Here is a 21906-nt window from a genome sequence, read left to right as displayed (position 1 = left end):
CATGTGACAGGGTACATGTGGAGGTCAAAGGACAATTTGTGAGAGCTGTTTCTCTCTTCTACCACATGAATCCTGGGGATGGAATTCAGGCCATCAGGCTTAACAACACATGTCTCTACCGGCCGAGCATCTCACTGGCCCAGTTGAACATTTTTAACTGATGTATGTTCATTGTACATCATTATGGGTATCATAATGGCATTTTCTTTCAAGTATATATTTATCACTTGCACTTCTAATCCTTTCTTTTTCTCTCTGTCTAGCCCCCTTCCTTCTCCCAGGTGGTCTTGCTTTTACTTACATGTCATGTATGTCTATATTATTTTAGGTATCAATATAAAACCCATGATCCACAAATGAGTAAAAAATATGCCAAATCTGTCTATGTTTGACTTATTTTACCTAAGATTAATCTTGAAGAGGGATGTGGGAAAGGGTGTTCATCAGAGCAGCAGAAGTAATGGGCTGCCTAATTCCAGCCTGCCTGGGGCTTCTTTTCGCCAGTTGCAGGAGTCGCTGGGGGCCACAGGAAGGACAAGCTTTAAGGCACAGGCCTTTCCCCAATAGTGTCATAATTTTGAGTGTCCTACTGACTGGAGCATGTCATAAATCAGGGCCAGATTCAAGGGTGACTGCTTCTCACTGGAAGAGAGGCAAAAGCCAGAGAGCAGAGGAGAGGGGTGAGCCAAGGTGCTTGGCAGAGGAGTGGGGAGTTTGCATCCATTTTTGAAGCTGACCATCCTGGGTTAAGTTTCAAAAATGGCAAAGACAGCTAAATAGCCAAATAAAAGGTGGGTGAGCCTCCACGAATAGCTCTGTAACAGAAACGTAAAGGTTTAAATGGTTGCAGTATCCGATTGGAAAGATGTGAAATACTGTATGCTTTCACTTTCTGGAATAGGTGCCCAACTGCCACACACTTCAAAAGCTGATGTATTTATCCTTTCATTTGGATAGATTTACTCACAGATCATCTAGATAAGTTCAGGTGGATATTTAACCTAGTTCTCAGAATGTGGGTGTCCAGAAAAAGAGAACAGGATTCTAGTCTTTTCCTAGTTCTTTAGGGCTGAGACATTTAAAGACATATCAAAGGTGAACTGGTTTGAATTCAACCAGCTGGAAGTTGTTAACTGGATGATCAGCCTGCTGTATTTGGAACACAGGCTGGGAGCATGCCTCAGGTACTCCAAAATCTCCTACCAAATGAACCTAGAAACAAAATTACTAATAGTCCTTTAAAAGCTGGGTGGTGGCAGAGGCACACACCTTTGATTCCAGCACTCAGGATGCAGAGGCAGGCAGATCTCTGAGTTTGAGGCCAGCCTGTTCTTACGGAGTCAGTTCCAGGACATCAGGACTACATAAAGAAACCTGTCTCGAAAAACCAAGCCAAATAAATACTCCTTTAAACTACAATTTTAAAACAAAGAATGGAGGGAAATTACAGTGTTGGCATATTTAGCAGTGCTCCAAATTAGCGCGTTAAGACCTACAGAGGGTCATAAACCTGAGCTGCCTTGCTCATCTGCAGGGCTGGGGACCACGCTATCTCTGTCCTCCAGAAAGGCAGTGGCTCTCTTATCTCTAGAGAGGCTGGGCTCCTGGCTTGCGCCCAGAGCGCTGCTATGCAACCGCTTTCCAGCTTTGCACCTGCTTGGGAATTTCTGTAGTAGACCCCAGTCCTCCTCGGCCCAGGTCTTCAGGCTAGTGCTGAGCTCAGATGCGGAGAGCAAGGTAGGAACAGGGTTGATCAACCAGAGAGTCATCCAAAAGCTTCAGCAAGCTAAAGAGGGAGGGATGCACTTGTGCCTGGATCTCACCACGCCTCCGAATCCCGCCCCCACCAAGGGTTCCGCCTCTAGATCTCTCCCTGCCTGGAGCTTCAGCACCGCCCTTATTCCCAGCCCTGGGCAATGGACAACAAGAATGGATGCCAACACTGCAGGCCCAGCTACAAGATTTCGGCCCTGCCTCACTCAGCAAGCGCTCGCTACCCAATTCAGTCCTGGGCCCTACAAACTCCGCCCCCATTCCTCCAGCCACGCCCCCTGGCGCCTAGAGACCCTCGACCCACCGCCCCCAGGCTCCGAGGCGCGCGTCTCTGACGTATGGCGCCCTCCGAGTGACGCACAAGTCCCGCCCCGGTCTCAAGCCCCGCCCAGGCGGTGGCCGTTCCCCGCCTACCGCAGCCTGTGCCACTTCTCCCCGAGCTGAGGCGGCGGCTGAGGCAGCCTTTTCCGTGCCTGTTGCGGTCTAGGTGGCGTTCCTGTCCGGCAACGAGCGGCGGCGCAGCCCCGGCGCCCGCGGGCAATGGTGCGGCGGAGCGCGCGATCGCGGGCGGCCCTGCGGCGGGCATGAAGGAGGATGGAAGGGCAGGACGAGGTGTCGGCGCGGGAGCAGCACTTCCACAGCCAAGTGCGAGAGTCCACGGTGCGTGGCCGGGCGGTTCCCCTGGTCCTGCGCCGCGCGCTGGACCCGGGAGCCGCAGCGCAGACTAGCACGGTCCCCTGGCTTCTTTCTCCCCCGACCCCCCGCCCACGCTGGCCTTCCGGCGCCCCACCGGGTCTGCTGAAGACCCGACTCCGACGCCCCGCGTCACTTACGTCCTCGGTCACCTGCGACCCGGTCACCTGTTCCCCATCTCCTCACCTATGTCTCTCCTGTCTTCCGCTGCCCTCTCTTTCGTAGGTTTCCCTCCAGCCACCTGCGCTCCCTCCCCTCCTCTCTGTCCTCCTCTCTTCACCTAGGCCCCCTCCCGTCAACCCCCCCCACCCATCACCTGTGTCCCCTTCCGCCGCAGCCCGGCCTGTCACCTGCCTGCTCTCTCCTATCATCTCTGCCCTCCAGTCACCAGCGCCCACCTCTTGTCACTTGCAGCCCTTCCCAGCCCCCATGTCCTCCCCTTCTGTCACTTGTCCCAATCACCTACACTTAATCCGTGCCCATTTCTCCTGTACCCTCCCCATGTGTTCATGCACCTTATCTGCTCCTTTAACTCCTGCTTCACCATCCTCACTTTCTTCCTCACCTGAGTTTATCCCGCATCTCCTGCTGACTCTCCGGGTGAAGGGTGATGGGTGACTGTCGCTTTTCCTCTAGCCTGATATGGTACCTGGGCTGAGCTGGCTGTGGCTAAGGTGTAGGCGGTGCAGACTGCCTGGCTTCCCAAGCTTCCAGCCCGGCAGTGACTTTGGCCTCCCACTCACATCCCTTCCTCTGTGCGCCCCCCCCACCCCCCCAGCCAGGACAGTTAGAAACTTCCAGAGGAGGGAAGACAGGTCTCTCCTGGGAAGGGTGAGAGCAGAAGTCCGCAGTGCTCTGAAGCAGTTGCTCCGGAAAGGACGAGCCTGCCTGCCTCATCCTGCTGCTTCTAGCAGGTCAGGAAGCCAACTTGAGTCCCTGAGTTCTCCTTTGATGAGCACCTTTCAGGATACCCTATGGTCTTACAAATGGGTTTGTTTGTGTCTCCATACTCTGTAAAGTATGTCCAAGTTACATCCACCCCTCTTTTAGCTCATTTTCCCTGTTCAGTCACATTCCTGGTTTGAGGTGAGCAAATTCTGGTTCAGAGTAGTCCAATTTGTGCAGTTACTGATTTTGGAAATTGGGAATTATCTTGCCCATGGGAGTAAAATGAGATGCATAAATTTGCGCAGATAGAATTTGGTATGGGGCCTTTGGTTTAATTTTTATTTTTTATTAATTCTTTGAGTATTTCATACAATGTATTTTGATCACGTTTACCCCCTCTCCAACCTTTTCTAGACCTCTCCCCACCTACTCAAGTTTGTGATTAAAAAAAAAAAAAAACATTTGAATAAATTTGTGCTGCCCTTACACTCTTAGGCATGTGGACGGACACTCTTTAAGCAAATCCTACCGGCTTGCACCAGCACAACCGGCTGGCATGTGGACATTCATTGGAGTGTGGTTGACCTACCTTAAAGAAAACTGACTCTCCCTTTCAGCAGTTATCAATTGCCAGTAACTCCTCAGTGAGGCGTGGGATTTCATGCCCACCTCCTCTCTCCATGCTGAGATTTTGTCTGGATTGAGCTTACCCAGGTTTTGTGTGTGTTTTCACAACCACCCTCAGTTCATTTACCGCTTCTGGCTCTTACAGTTTTTCTGTCCCTTCTTCCACAATTATTTTAAGCCTTAAGAAGGGGAGAGCGATATAGAAGTCCTGCTGAGGGCTGAGCACTCATCCTTTAGTCTCATATTCTCTCACCTTGACCCCTGTTATCAGTCACATACACAGAAAGCAACTCTGATAAAGGCTGAAAGACACACTAATCTATGGATATGACAATAAATCATTAGGAGTCAGTTTAATAGGATGTGCATTTAGCAGCATAATAGTGGTAGGTTCTCTCCTAGGGCCTAGGACTTGTCCAGCCACAGGTTCATGTCTCCAGTAACATGCCAGGTATGGATTTCCTTTTGTGGAGTGGACCTTAAATCCAATCAGAAAGTGGTTGGTTATTCCCATAACATTTATGCCACTAGGAAGGAATCTATACTTCTAAGTATGCCCTAGATGCATCTTACTAAACATACTTGACTACTCATGGTTTCAGATGCAGAAACAGAGTTTTACTACTGTGCCAGAGGCCTACCTTACCCCCACAGGTGTCACTTTTGTCTCCTCCAAGAGTAACGGTTGCTCTGGCTTCTAAGGCCATTGGTTAATTGCTTTATTTAAAAATATTCATTTATTTTATTTTATATGTATGAATGTTTTGTCTGCATTTATGTCTGTATATCATGTATGTGCCTGCTGCCTGTGGAGGCTAGAAGAGGACACCAGTTCCCCTAGAATTGGAGTCACAAGTAGTTGTGAGTTGTCCCATTGCTACTGGGCATCAAACATGGGACCTCTACCATTGAACTACAGTGCCAGCCCAGAGAAGTGGCAGGTTCACTCATTCCTCTGGGTCTGGTGCACTTGGTGGTGGATATCTGTTAGCTGCTGAAAGTTCTGTCAGGGTGGATCTGCTTGGCAGACTCATGAATCTGAGACATGGCTGGTACAGCGGCACCTCAAGTGTGCCCCTCAACTTCTGAGGGCTGTCTTTGACAGTGAGCACAGGTGGATATGTTATGATGCATAGTAATAGGCTGAAGTGCTTGCTGTATTATTCCTTGTTTTTGCATGTGGGTGGATGTCTAGTTGTTTCAACAACATATATTGTTTTCCTCATTGTATTGTCTTTGTGCTTTGTGAAAGATCAGTTAACTGTATTATATAGTTATATTTCTAGTGTTCCCATTCTGTTCCATTAGTCAATACTTCATCAATACTATACAATTTTGATTACTTAAGCTTTATTTTTACTTCACAAAGTCCTTTGATTTTATTTATTTTTCTTCAAATTGTGCTAATTATTCTGTTTGGTCTCTCCACATAAACTTTAGAATCAGTTTGTTTCTATCTACAAAGTAACTTGCTTGGATTTTGATTGGAATTACATTCAGTTTGTAGATCAAATAGGAAAAACTAACATCTTCCTGTTCATGAACATGGGCTATCCTATCTCCCATTAATTAAAGTTATTTTTAGATGTCTTTCATCAGAGTTTCATGGTTTTTCTTATGAATATTTTGAATGTATTTTGTTAGATTTATAAATATTTGGTTGAAATTCACCCATATATACCTGCTAATGTAAATGGTGTGTAGTTTTACCTTTAAATTTTACTTGTCCCTGGGCTGGTAGCACACACCCTTTTTGTTTTGTTTTGTTTTGTGTTTTTGTTTTGTTTTGTTTTTTCTTTTTCTTTTTTCTTTTCTTTTCTTTTCTTTTTTTTTTTTGAGCTGAGGATCGAACCCAGGGCCTTGCTCTTGCTAGGCAAGCGCTCTACCACTGAGCTAAATCCCCAACCCTTGTTTTTTCAATACAGGGTTTCTTTGTGTATCCTTGACTAACCTAGAACTAACTGTGTAGACCAGGCTGAGCTTGAACTCACAGAGATCCACCTGCCTCTGCCTTCCTAGTGCTGGGACTAAAGGTGTGCAACACCACTGCCCAGTTTTTTTTTTTTTTTTTTTTTGGTCTTCTTGCACTAACTAGGACTCCTAGAGCTGTGTTGAAGAATATGAGAAAAGGTATCCTTGCCTGGGTATAGGCCTTAGAGAAGTTTTTTATTTCTCATTATTAAGTATGTTATTGATACTTTATAGAGAGGTATTCTTTAGCAGTTAAGGAAGGCCTCTAATCTTAGGATCTTTATTTTTTTTTTTAAAGATTTATTTATTTATTTTATGTACATTGGGGTTTTGCCTGCATATATGTGTGAGGATGCCAGATCTCATGGAACTGGAGTTAACAGACAGTTGTGAACTGCCATGTGGGTGCTGGAAATTGAACCTGGGTCCTTTCGAAGAGCAGCTAGTACTCTTAACCACTAAGCCATCTCTTCAGCCCTAATCTTAGGATCTTTTAAAATTCACATTTTCTCCTATTTATTTGGCGTAGGTTTACTTTTTCTTTCATGATGAATTACTGTCTCCTAGCTGAGTCATCTCTCCAGGCCCAATCACAGCTATTTAATGCATATTAATTGTACCAGTGGTTAGGTTACTGTGACATTTCTTTCTTTTTCTTTTCTTTCTTTTTCTTTTTGGAGCTGAGGATCGAACCCAGGGCCTTGCACTTGCTAGGCAAGCGCTCTACTACTGAGCTAAATCCCCAACCCCCTGTGACATTTCTATGTACTCATATATCCTGATTTGATTGTGTCCCTTCTCCTTTCTTTTGCTATCTTCTCTTATACACTTCCTGGCCCCTTTACCCTTCCCTAATAGTCCCTCTTCTACTTTCAGGTCTTTAATAAAATTAATTCCCACCCATGGGAAAATGTAATATTTCTCTCTCTTGTCTGTCTTCACTTACATGAGTTCTTCCATATCCTTGCAAATAACATAGCTTTATTCTCCTTCACAGCTGAATAATTTTCTGCTATGTATATATACCATATTGTCTTGGTTAAGCCATCTGTCAATAGGCATCCTAGGCTATTATGAATGGTACTGTAATAAATGCAGGAATGTAGATTTCACTTTCTTTGAGTATATATCCAGGAGTGGTATAACTAGGTTATATGTAATTTTGTTTTTAGTTTTTTAAGGAATCTCCATTTCCATAGTGGCAGTACTGATTTACATGCTTTCATTATACATGTGTATAAAGGTTCCTTTTTTATTATTTAAAATTTTAACTTATTTTACATACCAACCACAATTTCCTTTCCTGCCTCTCTTCCCATTCCCTCTCCCCACCTCCCTTCTACTCTGCCCCCAACATCCACTCCTCCTCTATTCAGAAAGGGTAAGTCCACCCATGGGAGTCAACAAAGCAAGTCATATCAAGTTGAGGCAGGATCAATCAAACTCCTACCCCCTGCATCAAGGCTGCATTCCACCATAGGGAATAGGTTCCAAAAAGCCAGCTTATGCTCCAGGAAAAGGTCCTGGTCCCACTGCTAGGGGCCTGACAAACAGCTGAGCTTCACAACTGTCACCCACGTGCAGAGGGTCTGGGTTGGTCCCATACAGGCTCCCTAGCTGTTGGTCTAGAGTCTGTGAGGTTCCATGAGCTCAGGTCAGCTGTCTCTGTGGGTTTCCCTGTCATGACCTTGACCCCCCCCCCTTGCTCATATAATCCCCTCCTCCCTCCAGCTGGACTCTCAGAGCTTGGCCCAGTGCTTGGCTGTGGATCTCTGCATCTGCTATCATCAGTTACTGGATGAAGGTTCTATGATGACAATTAAGGTAGTCACCAATTTGATTATAGGAGAAGGCCAGTTCAGGCACCCTCTCCAATATTGTTAGGAGTCTTAGCTGGGGTCATCCTTGTGGATTCCTGGGAGTTTCCTTGGCACTAGGTTTCTCCCTAGCCCCATAATGACCCCCTCTATCAAGATACCTCTTTCATTACTTTCCCTCTCTGTCCCTCCCCTAACACAACCATCTTGATCTCTCATGTTCTCATCCCTTATCTCTTCTTCTCTCCTTCCCCGACTCCTCTCAGTTTACCCAGAAGATCTTATCTATTTCCCCTTCCTGGGGTGCTCCATGCATGTCCCTCTTTGGGTCCTCCCTTTTACCTAGCTTCTCTGGGGTTGTGGATTGTAGCCTGGTTATCTTTTGCTTTACATCTAATACCCTCTTATGAGTGAGTACATATCATGTTTCTCTTTCTGGGTCTGGGTTATCTTGCTCAGGATGACTTTTTCTAGTTCCATTTGCCTGCACATTTCATGATGTCATTTTTTTTTTTTATCACTAATACTCCATTGTGTAAACGTACCATATATTCTTTATCCATTCTTCAGTTGAGGGGCATCTAGGTTGTTTCCAGGTTCTGGCTATTACAAATAATGCTGCTATGAACATAGTTGAGCAAGTGTCCTTGTGGTATGATTGAGCATTCTTTGGTTATATTATGTGTCCAACAGTGGTATTTCTGGGTCTTGAGGTCATTGGATTCCCAATTTTCTGAGAAATAGCCATACCACTTTCCAAAGTGTCTGTACAAGTTTGCACTTCCACCAATAGTGGAGGAATGTTCCCCTTACTCCACATCCTCTCCAACATAAGCTGTCATCAGTGTTTGAGATGGTGTCTCAGAGTCGTTTTGATTTGCATTTCCCTCATAGCTAAGGATGTAATACACAGTTCTTTAAGTGTGTCTCAGCCATTTGAGATTCTTCTGTTGAGAATTCTCTGTTTAAATCTGCACCCATTTTTTTTTTTTTTTCCCCGAAGCAGGGTTTCTCTGTGTAGTTTTGGTGCCTGTCCTAGATCTTGCTCTGTAGACCAGGATGGCCTCGAACTCACAGAGATCTGCCTGGCTCTGCCTCCCGAGTGCTGGGATTAAAGGCGTGCACCACCACCACCTGGCTGTACCCCATTTTTAAATTGGATTATTTGGTATTTTGATGTCTAGCTTCTTGAGTTTTTTGTATATTTTGGAGATCAGCCCTCTGTCAGATGTGGGGTTGGTGAAGATCTTTTCCCATTCTGTAGGCTGGTGTCTTGTCTTATTGTCAGTGTCCTTTGCTTTATAGAAGCTTTTCAGTTTCATGAAGTCCCATTTATTAATTGTCAATCTCAGTGTCTGTGCTAATGGTGTTATATTCAGGAAGTAGTCTCCCATGTCAATGCATTCAAGACTACTTCCCACTTTCTCTTCTGTAAGATTCAGTGTAACTGGATTTATGTTGAGGTCTTTGATCCACTTGGACTTGAGTTTTGTGCAGGGTGGCATATATGGATCTGTTTGCATTCTTCTACATGCCACCATCCAGTTTTGCCAGCACCATTGGTTGAAGATACTTTCTTTTTTCCATTGTACATTTTTGGCTTCTTTGTCAAAAATCAGGTGTTCATAGGCATGTGGATTTATGTCAGGGTCTTTGATTTGATTCCATTGATCCATGTGTCTGTTTTTATGCCAATACCAAACTGTTTTTATTACTATAGCTCTATAGAAGAGCTTGAAGTCAGGGATGGTGATACTTCTGGAAGTTCCTTTATTGTGCAAGATTGTTTTGGCTATCCTGGGTGTTTTGTTTTTCCATATGAAGTTGAGTATTGTTCTTTCGAGCTCTGTGAAGAAATGTATTGGGATTTTGATGGGGATTGTATCGAATCTGTAGATTGCCATTTTTACTATGTTGGTCTTACCTATCCAAGAGCATGTGAGATCTTTCCATTTTTTGGTATCTTCATTTTTTTTTTCTTCAAAGACTTAAAGTTCTTGTCATACAGGTCTTTCACTTATTTGGTTAGATTTACCTCAAGATATTTTATGCTATTTGTGTCTATTATAAAGGGTGATGTTTCTCTGATTTCTTTCTCAGCCCATATATCATTTGTATATAGGAGGGCTACTGATTTTTTTGAGTTAATCTTGTGTCCTGCCTCTTTATTGAAGGTGTTTATCAGATGTAGGAGTTCCTTGGTAGAATTTTTGGGGTCACTTATGTATACTATCATATTATCTGCAAATAGCAAAAGTTTGACTTCTTTCTTTCCAATTTGTATCCCCTTGATCTCCTTTTGTTGTCTTATTGCTCTAGCTGGAACATTGAATGCTATATTGAATAGATATGGAGAGGATGGACAGCCTTGTCTTGTTCCTGATTTTAGTGGAATTGCTTTGAGTTTCTCTCCATTTACTTTGATGTTGGTTGTTGGCTTGCTGTATATTGCCTTTATTATGTTTAGGTATGTTCCTTGTATCCCTGATCTCTCCAAGACCTTTATCATGAAGGGGTGTTGGATTTTGTCGAAGGCTTTTTCAGCATCTAGTGAGATGATCATGTGTTTTTTTTTTTTTTTTCTTTCAGTTTGTTTATATGGTGGATTACATTGGCAGATTTTCATATGTTGAACCATCCCTGCATCTCTGGGATGAAGTCTACTTGATCATGGTGGATGATTTTTTTTTTTTTTTTGATGTGTTCTTGGATTCGGTTTGCCAGTATTTTTTTTTTTTTTTTTTTTTTTTTTTGAGACAGGGTTTCTCTGTGTAGTTTTGGTGCCTGTCCTGGATCTCACTCATTCTGTAGACCAGGCTTGCCTTGAACTCACAGAGATCTGCTTGGCTCTGCCTCTTGAGTGTTGGGATTAAAGGGGTGTACCACCTTAATATTGAGTATTTTCGCATCAATGTTCGTGAGGGAGATTGGTCTGTAATTCTCTTTTTTATTTTTGTCTTTGTGTGGTTTGGGTATCAGGGTAACTGTAGCCTTGTAAAAAGAATTTGGCAATGTTCTTCTGTTTCTATTGTCTGGACCAATTTGAAGAGTATTGGTATTAGCTCTTCTTTGAAATTCTGGTAGAATTCTGCACTGAAACCTTCTGGCTCTGAGTTTTTTTGGTTGGGAGACTTTTGATGACTGCTTCTATTTCCTTAGGGGTTATAGGTTTATTTAAATTGTTTATCTGGTCTTGATTTAATTTTGGTATGTGGTACCTATCCAGACAATTGTCCACTTTTTTTACATTTTCCAATTTTGTGAAGTATAAGTTTTCTAAGTATGACCTGATGATTCTCTGGATTTCCTCACTGTCTGTTGTTACATCCCCCTTTTCTTTCCTTCCTTCCTTCCTTCCTTCCTTCCTTCCTTCCTTCCTTCCTTCCTTCCTTTTTGTGGATTTTTATGAAACAGGGTTCTCTGTGTATCTTTGGAGCCTGTCCTGGAACTCACTCTGTGGTCCAGGCTAGCCTCGAACTCACCGAGATCCACTTACCTCTCTGTCTCCCGAGTGCTGGGATTAAAGGTATGTACCACCACTGCCCGGGTTTCCTTGGTTAGTTTGGATAAGGGCTTGTCTATCTTGTTGATTTTCTCAAAGAACCAACTCTTTGTTTCATTGATTCTTTATATTGTTCTCTTTGTTTCTATTTTATTGATTTCAGTCCTCAATTTGATTATTTCCTGTCATTTACTCTCCCGGGGTGAGTTCGCTTCTTTTTGTTCTAGAGCTCTCACGTGCTATTAAGTCTCTAGCATGAGATTTCTCCAAAATCTTTATACAGGCACTTAGTGCTATGAACTTTCCTCTTAGTACTGCTTTCATAGTGTCCCTTAAGTTTGGGTATGTTGTGCATTCATTTTTATTGAATTCTAGGAAGTCTTTAGTTTCTTTCTTTCTTTTTTCCTTGATGCAGTGGTGATTCAGTTGAGCATTATTCAGTTTGCATGAGTTTGTAGGCTTTCTGTAATTTGTGTTGTTGAATTCTAACTTTAAGCCATGGTAATCCGATAAGATACAGGGAATTATTCCAGTTTTTTTGTATCTGTTGAGATTTGCTTTGTGACCAAGTATGTGATCAATTTTAGAGAAGGTTCCATGAGGTGCTGAGAAAAAGATATATTCTTTTGTGTTTGGGTGAAACTATCTGTAGATACCTGTTAAGTCCATTTGAGTCATAATATCTGTTAGTTCCCTTGTTTCTTTGTTAAGTTTCTGCCTGGCAGATCTGTCCATTAGTGAGAGTGAGGTGTTGAAGTCTCCCAGTATTAGTGTGTGGGGTTTGAAGTGTGATTTAAGCTTTAGTAATGTTTCTTTTACAAATGTAGGTGCCCTTGTATTTGCACCCTAAATGTTCAGAATTGAGATTTAATCTTGATGGATTTTTTTTTTGTGATGAATATGAAATATCCCTCTCCATCTCTTTTGATTAATTTTAGTTTGAAATCTGTTTTGTTAGATATTAGGATAACTACACCAGCTTGCTTCTTAGGTACATATAATTGCAAAATCTTTTCCCAACCCTTTGCTCTGAGGTAATGTCTGTCTTTGAAGTTGAGGTGTGTTTCTTGTATGCAGCAGAAGGATGGATCCTGTTTTTGTATCCATTCTGTTAGCCTGTGTCTTTATATAGGCAAATTGAGTTCATTGATATTAAGAGCTATTCATGACCAGGATTGTTAATTCCTGTTATTTTTTTGGTTCTGTTTTGTTGTTGTTGTTGGTAATGTGTTTCCTTCTTTGGGATTTGCGGGTGTGAGATTATCTATTGCCTGTGTTTTCTTGGGTGTAGCTAACTTCTTTGGGTTGGAGTTTTCCTTCTAGTACTTTGTATAGGGCTGGATTTGTGGATAGGTATTGATTAAATCTGGTTTTGTCATGGAATATCTTATTTTATCTGTCTATGGTGACTAAAAGTTTTGCTGGGTATAGTAATCTGGGCTGGTATTTGTGGTCTCTTAGTGTATGCTAAACATCTATTCAGGACCTTCTGGCTTTCAGCATTTCCATTGAGAAGTCGGGTGTGATTCTGCTAGGTCTGTCTTTATATGTTATTTGATCTTTTTCCTTCTCAGCTCTTAATATTCTTTCTTTATTCTGTATATTTAGTATTTTGATTATGATGTGGTGAGGGAACTTTTTTTTTTTTTTTTTTTTTTTTTTTTTTTTTGTCCAGTCTATTCGGTGTTCTGTAAGCTTCTTGTACCTTCATATGCATGTCCTTCTTTAGATTGGGAAGTTTTCTTCCTTGATTTTGTTGAATATATTTTTTTGTGCCTTCGAGCTAGAATTCTTCTCCTTCTTCTATTCCTGTTATTCTTAGGTTTGATCTTTTCATGGTGTCCCAGATTTCCTGGATTTTTTGTGTGAAGAATTTGTTGGATTTAACATTTTCTTTGATGAATGAATCTATTTCCTCTATATCTTCAACGCCTGAGATTCTCTCTTCCATGTCTTGTATTTTGTTGGTTAATGCTTGCATCTGTAGTTCCTGTTTGTTTATCCAGATTTTCCATTTCTAGAATTCCCTCGTTTTGTGTTTTCCTTATTGTCTTTGTTTCAATTTTCCAGTCTTGAACTGTTTCCTTTACCTGTTTGATTGTTTTTTTTTTTTTTTTTTCTTTCTTGGTTTTCTTGAAGGGATTTATTGATTTCTTGCAATTTTGTTTGCCGTTTCCTTGATTTCTTTAACAGAATTTTTCATTTCCTCTTTAAGAGCCTCTATCATCTTCATAAAATTATTTTTAAGGTCATTTTCTTCTGTTTCATCTGCGTTAGGATGTTCAGGTCTTGCTGTTGTAGAACCACTAGATTCTGGCAGTACCATATTGCTCTTTAGGTTGTTGAATGTATTCTTACCCTGCCACTTACCCATCTGGATTTGGGATAAATATAGGTACAGGTGTTGATTCTTGTGGCGTCTTTGTTGGATGGGTATTTTTTATTCCTTTACTGTCTTTTTCCTTTATTGTCTTTTGGCCTGAATGATCAAGGGTTCTGGTGATTGGCTGGTTATCAAGTCGAGTAGGGTTGTCTCAGCTGAGGTTTGTAGGGGTTTGGGTGCCTAGATCCAGTGTATTGTCCAGTTCTTCTGGCTGGTGGGCTTTACTTGTGCCCATGGGGTCTGTTCTTCCAACTGGTGTGAGTGGTGCCTGTGCCTGTGGAGTCTGTTCTTCTGACTGGTGTAGGTTTTTCCTGTGCCTGTGGAGTCTGTTCTTCTGACTAGTGTGAGCTGTGCCTGTGGAGTCTGTTCTTCTGACTGGTGTGAGCTGTGCCTGTAGAGTCTGTTCTTCTGACTGGTGTAGGTTTTTCCTGTGCCTGTTCTTCCACCTGGTGTGAGTGGTGCTTGTGTCTACAGTATCTGCTGAAGTAGCTTGAGAGGGCTGCTCATGGGCAGAATGCTGGGCTAGGTGGGATTGGGCAGCAGAGTGGGTCTGTTCTTCCAGCTGATGTGGGTGGCGCTTGTGCCTATAGGGGCTGCTGTTCTTCTAACTGGTGAAGGTGGAGCGTGTGCCTTTAGAGGCCGTTGATGTCTTGGGAGATGGTTGGCCAAGGGGAGAATGGTGGGTTTGATGTGTTTGGGCGGCAGAGTGGGTCTTGTAGGTTACAGAGGCTGTGGGTGGTGGTGGTGGTGGAGCAGTCTGCCCACAGGACTGTTACCTGCTGGCCAGCTGCTAAAGGTTCCTTTTTGCCTACATTTTCATCAGCATTTTGGATGATAATAATTTTGATTGAGATGAAACGGAGCCTCAGTGGAGTCTTGATTTGCATTTCCCTGATAGCTAAGGATGTTGAGCATTTAAAAATATATTCCTTGGCCATTTGTGTTTCTTTAGTTTTTAAATGAGAAATATCTATTTAGATCATGTGTTTTTTTTTTATTGGATTATTTGTTCTTTTGCTATTAAGATTTGAGTTAAAATATTCTAGTTATTAATTCTCTTTCAGATGAATAGCTGACAGATTTTCTCCTACTCTGGATTGACACATCACACTGTTGTTTCCTTTGCTCCCTAGATGACTTTTAATTTGATGTAATTTCATTTGTCAGTTCTTGCATTTATTTCTTTAGCTATTGGAGTTCTACCAGACAGTGATTCCCCCGTGCTTCCCTCTTGTAGCTTCAAGTCCTACATTTAAGATCTTTAACCTATTTTTCAGTTGATTTTTGTGTAGGGTGAGAGCTGGGGATCTAGTTTCAACCTTCCAAATGTAGATATTCATTTCCCCAGTACCATTTGTATATGAGGATGCCTTTTCTTTACTGTCTAATTTTGGAACCTTTGTTAAGAACCATATAGCTGTAGTTGCATAGTTTATTTTTTGGTTCATTATTCAATTGGTTTACATGTTTGCTTTTATTCTGCATACGTGCTGATTTTGTTAGTATGGTGCTGTAGGGTATTTTGAAGTCAGAATTGTGGTACCTCTATTGATCATACTGCTTTGTTCTGTTTTTCTGTCTCTCAGCATTGTTTGGATACTTGAGGTCTTTATGACTCCAAATAATGTTTTGGTTACTTTTTATAGTTCTGTGGAAAATGTCAGTATTTTGATTGGGATGCACTGGATTTGTAGATTGCTTTTGGTAGTATGCCATTTTTTAAAATGTATTTATTTATTAAAATTTTTTTCATTTTACATACCAACCCCAGTTCTACCTCCCTCCCCTTCTCCAGACTCCTCACCTCCTTCCCACTCTACCCCCATCCACTCCTCAGAGTGGGTAAGACCTCCCATGGTAGTCAACAAAGTCTGGCATACCAAGTTGAAGGAGAGCCTAGCCCCTCCCCAATGTATCAAGGCTGAGCAAGGTATCCCACCACAGGGAGTGGGCTCCAAAAAGCCAGTTCATACACCAGTGGTAAGTCCTGGTCCTGCTGCCAGGAACCCCACAAACAGATCAAGCCACACAACTGTCACCCACATTCAGTAGATCTAGTTTGGTCCCATGCAGGTTCCAGGGCTGTCAGTCCAGAGTCAGTGAGCTCCAGCTAGTACCGGTTAGCTGTCTCTGTGGGTTCCCCATCATGATCTTGACTCCCTTCCTCCTCCTGCTCCTGCTCCTCCTCCTCCTCCTCCTCTTCTTCTTCTTCTTTTTTTTTTTTTTTGAATGCTGAATGCCATTTATTTAAGAAGGGAGGAGGTCTTAAATACAGGCTTACAGCACAATGGGAGAACCCCAGTGGGCAGAAGTTTGCTTCTTATTTATTTATTTTTTTTTTGAGCTGAGGATTGAGCCCCGAGTCTTGAGCTTGCTAGGCCAGTGCTCTACCACTGAGCTAAATCCCCAACCCTGCTTCTGATGTTTTATAATCTTGCATCTAAGCTGTTAAAACGCCCAATATGCTGGATACACAGACAAGGAGCTTCCCTTAAGCATTCAGGAGGGTGGAATCTCGAAGGGAATTAGAATAGGGATATCATGGTCAAGGTCAGCAAACAATGCAACAGTTACCCAAAACGGGAGCCAGGACCCTACGGGTCCCCTCCTATTACTAAAAAATGAGCTTCTGACTTAGGTTTCGTGGGACTTCAGCAGGTCACCTTACCCATCATGGAGACACCTGTCCAGGCCACACAGGCGTTCTGTCTTAGGTTGGTGAGCGCCCCCCAGGCATTACCTGTTTCTGAATACTCATTATCATACAGGCTCAATCATGTGAGAGCTGCAGAATTAACTGTTGTCAAAGATCTCTAAGTGGCTCTGGGCTTGCAATCTGTGTGTTCGACACAGAAAAAACCAACAGAAATCTTAACCTACCCATAGCTGGTAGGCTAAAGGCAACTGAGCCATTCCTTTCCTTAACGAGCCTTACTGCAAATTGCAGTCCGGCAGTGTTCTCTGGAGAACTCTGCTCGGTGTACCTCCAGCGTCCAGGGTCCTGGAACCAAGGGAGGCCTCTCCTCTTGATCCTGGGTCTTCAGCATCCTTTTTCAGCCCTGCCTTGTAGGCGTGACCATTACCGAAGCCTCAGTGGGGGTTGGAGCTTCCAGGCCAAGGCTGGAATGGCTACCCACTACATCTCCCCCTTTTGTCTAAATAAGAAGGTTCTCACCTAATACAAGACTATATACAAAGAAATGGTTATCAAATATTGTCCAGGAGTAATGAGGGATAATGACCTAGATAAGTTGGAACTACAATCGATGCAAACAATATCAAGCAAAAAACACATACTAAAATCCAGGGAAGTCTAGAGCATGGGTAGGTGGCATGTTACAAAGATCATTCCAAAAGGTGTTCTATCCTAAAGAACCTGAGTCTAATACTTAATATATTCTATCTAATCATATATATATATATATATATATATATATATATATATATATATATATATATATATATATATATATATATATATAAAGTTGTAACTATAACTGCTAGTCTTCAACCTCATCAAAGACCTGAGAAGGAATATAATAATACCTGAGAAATGGGAGAAGGATGCAAGCAACTTTTGGGAGTCTTACAAGAGTAGACAGAGACAACTGGAAACCTGGACAATCACCTAATGTTTCTCAGCATTGTTGGTGCATTCAAATTGGCTATAGGCCTAGAGTATCTGACAGACCATTTTCAGAAGTAGGAATTCTAAAAGACCATCTTACCCTGTCTTGGCAGAGTACAGTGGTTGCTTTCCTTGTGTCTCGTTTGTTCAGAAAGGACAGCATTTGTACTGTCAGCAGTTGAGGTAAGGGCAGTTCTTTGCCCAGTAGGCCATTTTGTGCCAAGAAGACAAACTTCCAAATGGAAATGTCTTAGAAGCCCAACATTCTCTTAGGATCAAATTGGTGCTGCCAGGAGCAATTGTGTCTCATGTTAACAGAATTCTAAATTATTTAAATGCCATATTCTCTAGGTCCATGAAGTGTTTGAAGATTACCTGTCCATCCGACCTATGTATTTATAAATCTGGATAACCTAACTAACATAATTATAGAGATGACAAGCATAGGTGACAATAAATCTGTAAGTCTTATCTACTTAAACCTAAGGACTTAGGCTTCATGTAAACAAGGCAAACAGTCTGTAAACAAATGTACAGTAAAAGGACAATGACTTTAAAATTGTGACAATACACAGAATATCTTTAACAGAGGTAGGAATATATAGTGCAATATGCAATATGATAATAATCCTAAATATATATCAATATACAGAATATCTTAAACAGAAGTAGAACATACATACAGTATGACAGATATAATTTACATTTGTATCAATATACAAATATTTCAAATAAGAGTAAAAATATGTGTACATTATAACAAACATAGTTCTGTATTTGTATCAATATACAAATTATCTTAAACAGGAATATAAAAAGTTTATATTTGTATCAACATATGAGAATTCATAACAGTGAGAATTACAGTGCAAATTATCTAAGGCTGCTATTTTACTAAATCTGTTTACTAATGTATACGATAGTCTACCATAATATCTTATACCTATCCATTCCATTTCTTCATTTCCCTTTTTTTTGAGACAATTTTTTTTCCTTAAGGAGAGTACTGAGTTTAATAGTTTCTTCTACCCCAACCCTAGAACCATCATCCATAACCCTGAGAAATATGAAACCTTAGGGATAAGGGGCGTTGTTTTCTTAGAATTGCTTCCTGCTGTTTAGGGGGCATTGGTATCTCTGTTGGGTATTGTGAGAAAGCTCAGATAGTTAAATCTCAGTTAGACTAACTGTAGATTCTGCAGCAACTCTCAGAGTAATGGGTAAGATTGTCTGAAATTCTGGCAAGAAGTATAGTATGATGATGATTACCATGGCATCATTCTGGATTGGGTAGAGTTGTTGTTGGGGGCTCCATCTTCCTTCTGGAGACTTCAGAGATTGCTATTGGAAAAACTTATTTTTTATCAGAATGGAAGGTTTGGATTTAAAGATGACATGACATGTAAGAAAGGATTCTGAGAAATCAAGAGTAAGCATGGAGAGAATTAGAGTCTTGAAGACAATGGTCCCTTATTATTGGTTTCCTTCAGTCTCACATCAGAGGGCTCTTCTGATATGGGACTGAAGAATCTCTCAACCTTTTCTTTTATCAATATGCTTGGGTTTAGAGAAGGAGTGAGCCAATTCCATCTCCAAAGCCAGCTTGGTTTATAATTGAATTGGAACCACAACTATTCTAGATTGATAGAGATATAGATGTTAGACAGTGATATTTTACCCTGTGTAGATTGGTACCAATAGATTCTTTCTTTCTGCTGTAAACATCTGGATATCCAAGGCCTTATGATTTCTGGAAGATGGGTATTTCCATTATCCTGGAAAGACAAAAACAGAACCCTACCCCAACCTTTGATTGTTAAATTTTTCTTACAACTTAAAGAGATGTCACATTGGTGGATGATCTTTTACTTCTCCTCATCAAGGGTTTCTCCTGTTCGAATCAAATTTTTATTAATTTTGTTGGTATCCATAGCTTTTCTTCTCCTGCGGAAACAAAAGCAAAACCCCTTCCCCAACGTAGGACATATCCAGGTTTCCATTCTGAGGTCAACACATCTTTGAAATAAACTGGTTGGTTTAGCTCAGTAGTTTTGTCTGTTGTCCAATGTCTCTCCACAGCTGTTGTTCCTTTCTCATCAGCATTGAGAAAATTCAAGGTTAATAAAGCACTATGCAATCTATTTCTAGGAGTCATTGTTACCTGTTGCTGTTTATTTAGCATATCCTTTAAAGTTTGATTGGATCTTTCTATGACTGCTTGGTCTGTGGAATTGTGTGGTATACCTGTAACAATGCTTTATATTGTAATAAGCAAAGAACTGTCTCATTTTATTGGAAACATATGCTGGGGGCATTGTCTGTCTTAATTTGTACAGGTATTTAGGTGTGTAATCACAGAATCAGCCTTTTCAGAACTCATAGGAGTTGCCCACTGAAATCCTGAATAGGTGTCAGTGGTATGGTGTACATACTTTAATCTTCTAAATTCTGTAAAATGAAACACATCTATCTGCCAAATTTCATTTCTTTGTATACCTTTTGGATTGCTCCCTGCAGGTAATGGAGTTTGGTTATAGAAGGAACAAGTAGGACATTTTTTTCACAATATCCTTAGCTTGTTGCCAAGTAATGGAGAGATCCTTCTTTAAACCTTTGTTATTTACATGGTGTTTTTTATGAAATTCTGCGGCTTCTAGCACATTACATATTAGTAACTGATCAATCTCATCATTACCTTGTGCTAGAGGTCCTGGCAGACCTGTATGGGATCTGATATGTGTTATATATAGAGGATGTTCCCTTTTCTGATGATTTCCAGCAATTGTATGAATAATGAAGTTAATTCTGTATTATCAGGAATAAATCCAGCAGTTTCAATATGTAAAACAACTCTCTCTGCATATTGAGAGTCAGTGACTATATTTGAGGGGTTCTGTGAAGTCTATCAGTACCATAAGAATGGCATACAGTTCTGCCTTTTGTACAGAGCTATATGGACTTTGTACCACTTTACTTAAGTCTCCTGATTTGTGTCCTGCTTTCCCTGATTTATTTGCATCAGTATAGAATGTGAGGACTCTAGAAATTGGCTTTTGTTGTACAATGTGAGGAGGGACCCATTCAGTAAGATGGTATCCCGAGAGCAAATGGAACTTGAGTTTGTAAATTTATAACTTTCAAAGCCAATCGAAATGTATATAACTATTAATTTAAATTTGTCATGCCCAATAGAATGAAAGATTAATTAACTGTGGTAGCTACTTTTGCTGCCAGGGTCTCCACTGTGCTAACTGTAGTAACCAATTATGAAATGGCAATCCCAGAAACAGTAGTAGAAGTGGTCATCACTGTTATAATAGCAACAACGGCAGCAGCGATGTCAAATTCTCTTCTGGAGCATGTGGGTATCCATTGGCATGGACACAACTCCAGGAACACAAACTGCCGAGGCCCATTATTCTTGATCCCAGTACGTCTTAAGCTGGCAGCTGTGCAAAAGAACAACTAAGAACCATAAAGGAAGAACATGCAGCTCACAAGGAGCAGAACTAATGGTCTCATAATGGCTACATTCAGACTCACAAATTTTAAGGAATCTTCAAAGGGGGCTAAATGAATTTCAGGAGGCCAAAAAATGTTGCACAGAGCCACTCCTGAGAAGTAGGTACTGCTCCAGCTTGAATAGGATTGTGAGAATGAAAATGCTTAGCTGGCATGCTACTGTTAATAAATGGAGGTCAGTAATCTTCAGTGTTAACCTTAATCTCCTAGGTGTCTGGGTGACACGTTCACAAACATACTTGAAAAAGCAGTTACCATACATTACTTTCTGGAGAATCCAACTGCATGGCTGCAGTTCCTAGGCTTATGTTAATGCTTGCCAAAGCTGGCCATATTGGGCTTTCAATCCCCATTGGCATTGGAAGGGGAGAGTTTTTCACGAAGGCCCAATAGGTCTCTGCCATGTTGGGCTTCAGCTGCAGCCACAGGGCACACTCAGCGCTCAGAAACCCAATGAGGAATTTCATTGTCCTTAATAGTGTAATGTTTCATTGAGGGTTGCTCAGTAATTGCTCAGTATAATAACCAAATCTTATTATAAGCAACAGTCATCCTAGGGTCCTCCATGCCATATATATAGCTTTATGGTTCTGTGGGTTGCAGTCTGATTGTTCTTTGCTTTCTATCTAGAATCCACTTATGAGTGAGTACATACCATGTTTGTCCTTCTGGGTTTGGTTTACCTCACTCAGGATGATTTTTTTCTAGTTCCATCCATTTGCCTGAAAATTTCATGCTGTCATTGTTTTTCTCTGCTGAGTAGTATTCCATTGTGTATCTGTACCATATTTTCTTAATCCATTCTTCAGTTGATGGGCATCTAGTTTGTTTCCAGGTTCTGGCTATTACAAATAATGCTGCTGTGAACATAGTTGAGCACTGTCTTTGTGGTATGATTGAGCATTCCTTGGGTATATGCCCAAGAGTTGTATGGCTGGGTCTTGAGGTAGTTCGATTCCCAATTTTCTGAGAAACCACCATACTGACTTCCACAGTGGTTGTACAAGTTTGCATTCCCACCAACAGTGGAGTAGTGTTCCCTTTGCTCTGCATCTTCTCCAACATTGACTGTCGTTAGTGTTTTTGATCATAGCTATTCTAA

The 21906-nt window shown here is 41.5% G+C and overlaps 1 protein-coding gene across 1 annotated transcript in view; it reads left to right on the top strand.

Moving 5' to 3' along the window:
- Nucleotides 1–2154: 2154 nt before the first annotated feature.
- Nucleotides 2155–21906, top strand: part of Lmbr1 (limb development membrane protein 1) — a 120814-nt gene continuing 101062 nt past the window's right edge. Inside the window, exon 1 of the mRNA XM_036181005.1 lies at nt 2155–2433. Within this exon, the coding sequence (XP_036036898.1) occupies nt 2368–2433 (66 nt within the window). The 5' untranslated portion in view covers nt 2155–2367. The remainder of the gene's footprint in view (nt 2434–21906) is intronic.

This window comes from Onychomys torridus, chromosome 3 (assembly GCF_903995425.1).
Source record: "Onychomys torridus chromosome 3, mOncTor1.1, whole genome shotgun sequence".
NCBI lineage: Eukaryota > Metazoa > Chordata > Mammalia > Rodentia > Cricetidae > Onychomys > Onychomys torridus.
The sequence above is the reverse complement of the archived record's forward strand: the minus strand, read 5'-3'. Positions and strand labels throughout refer to the sequence as shown.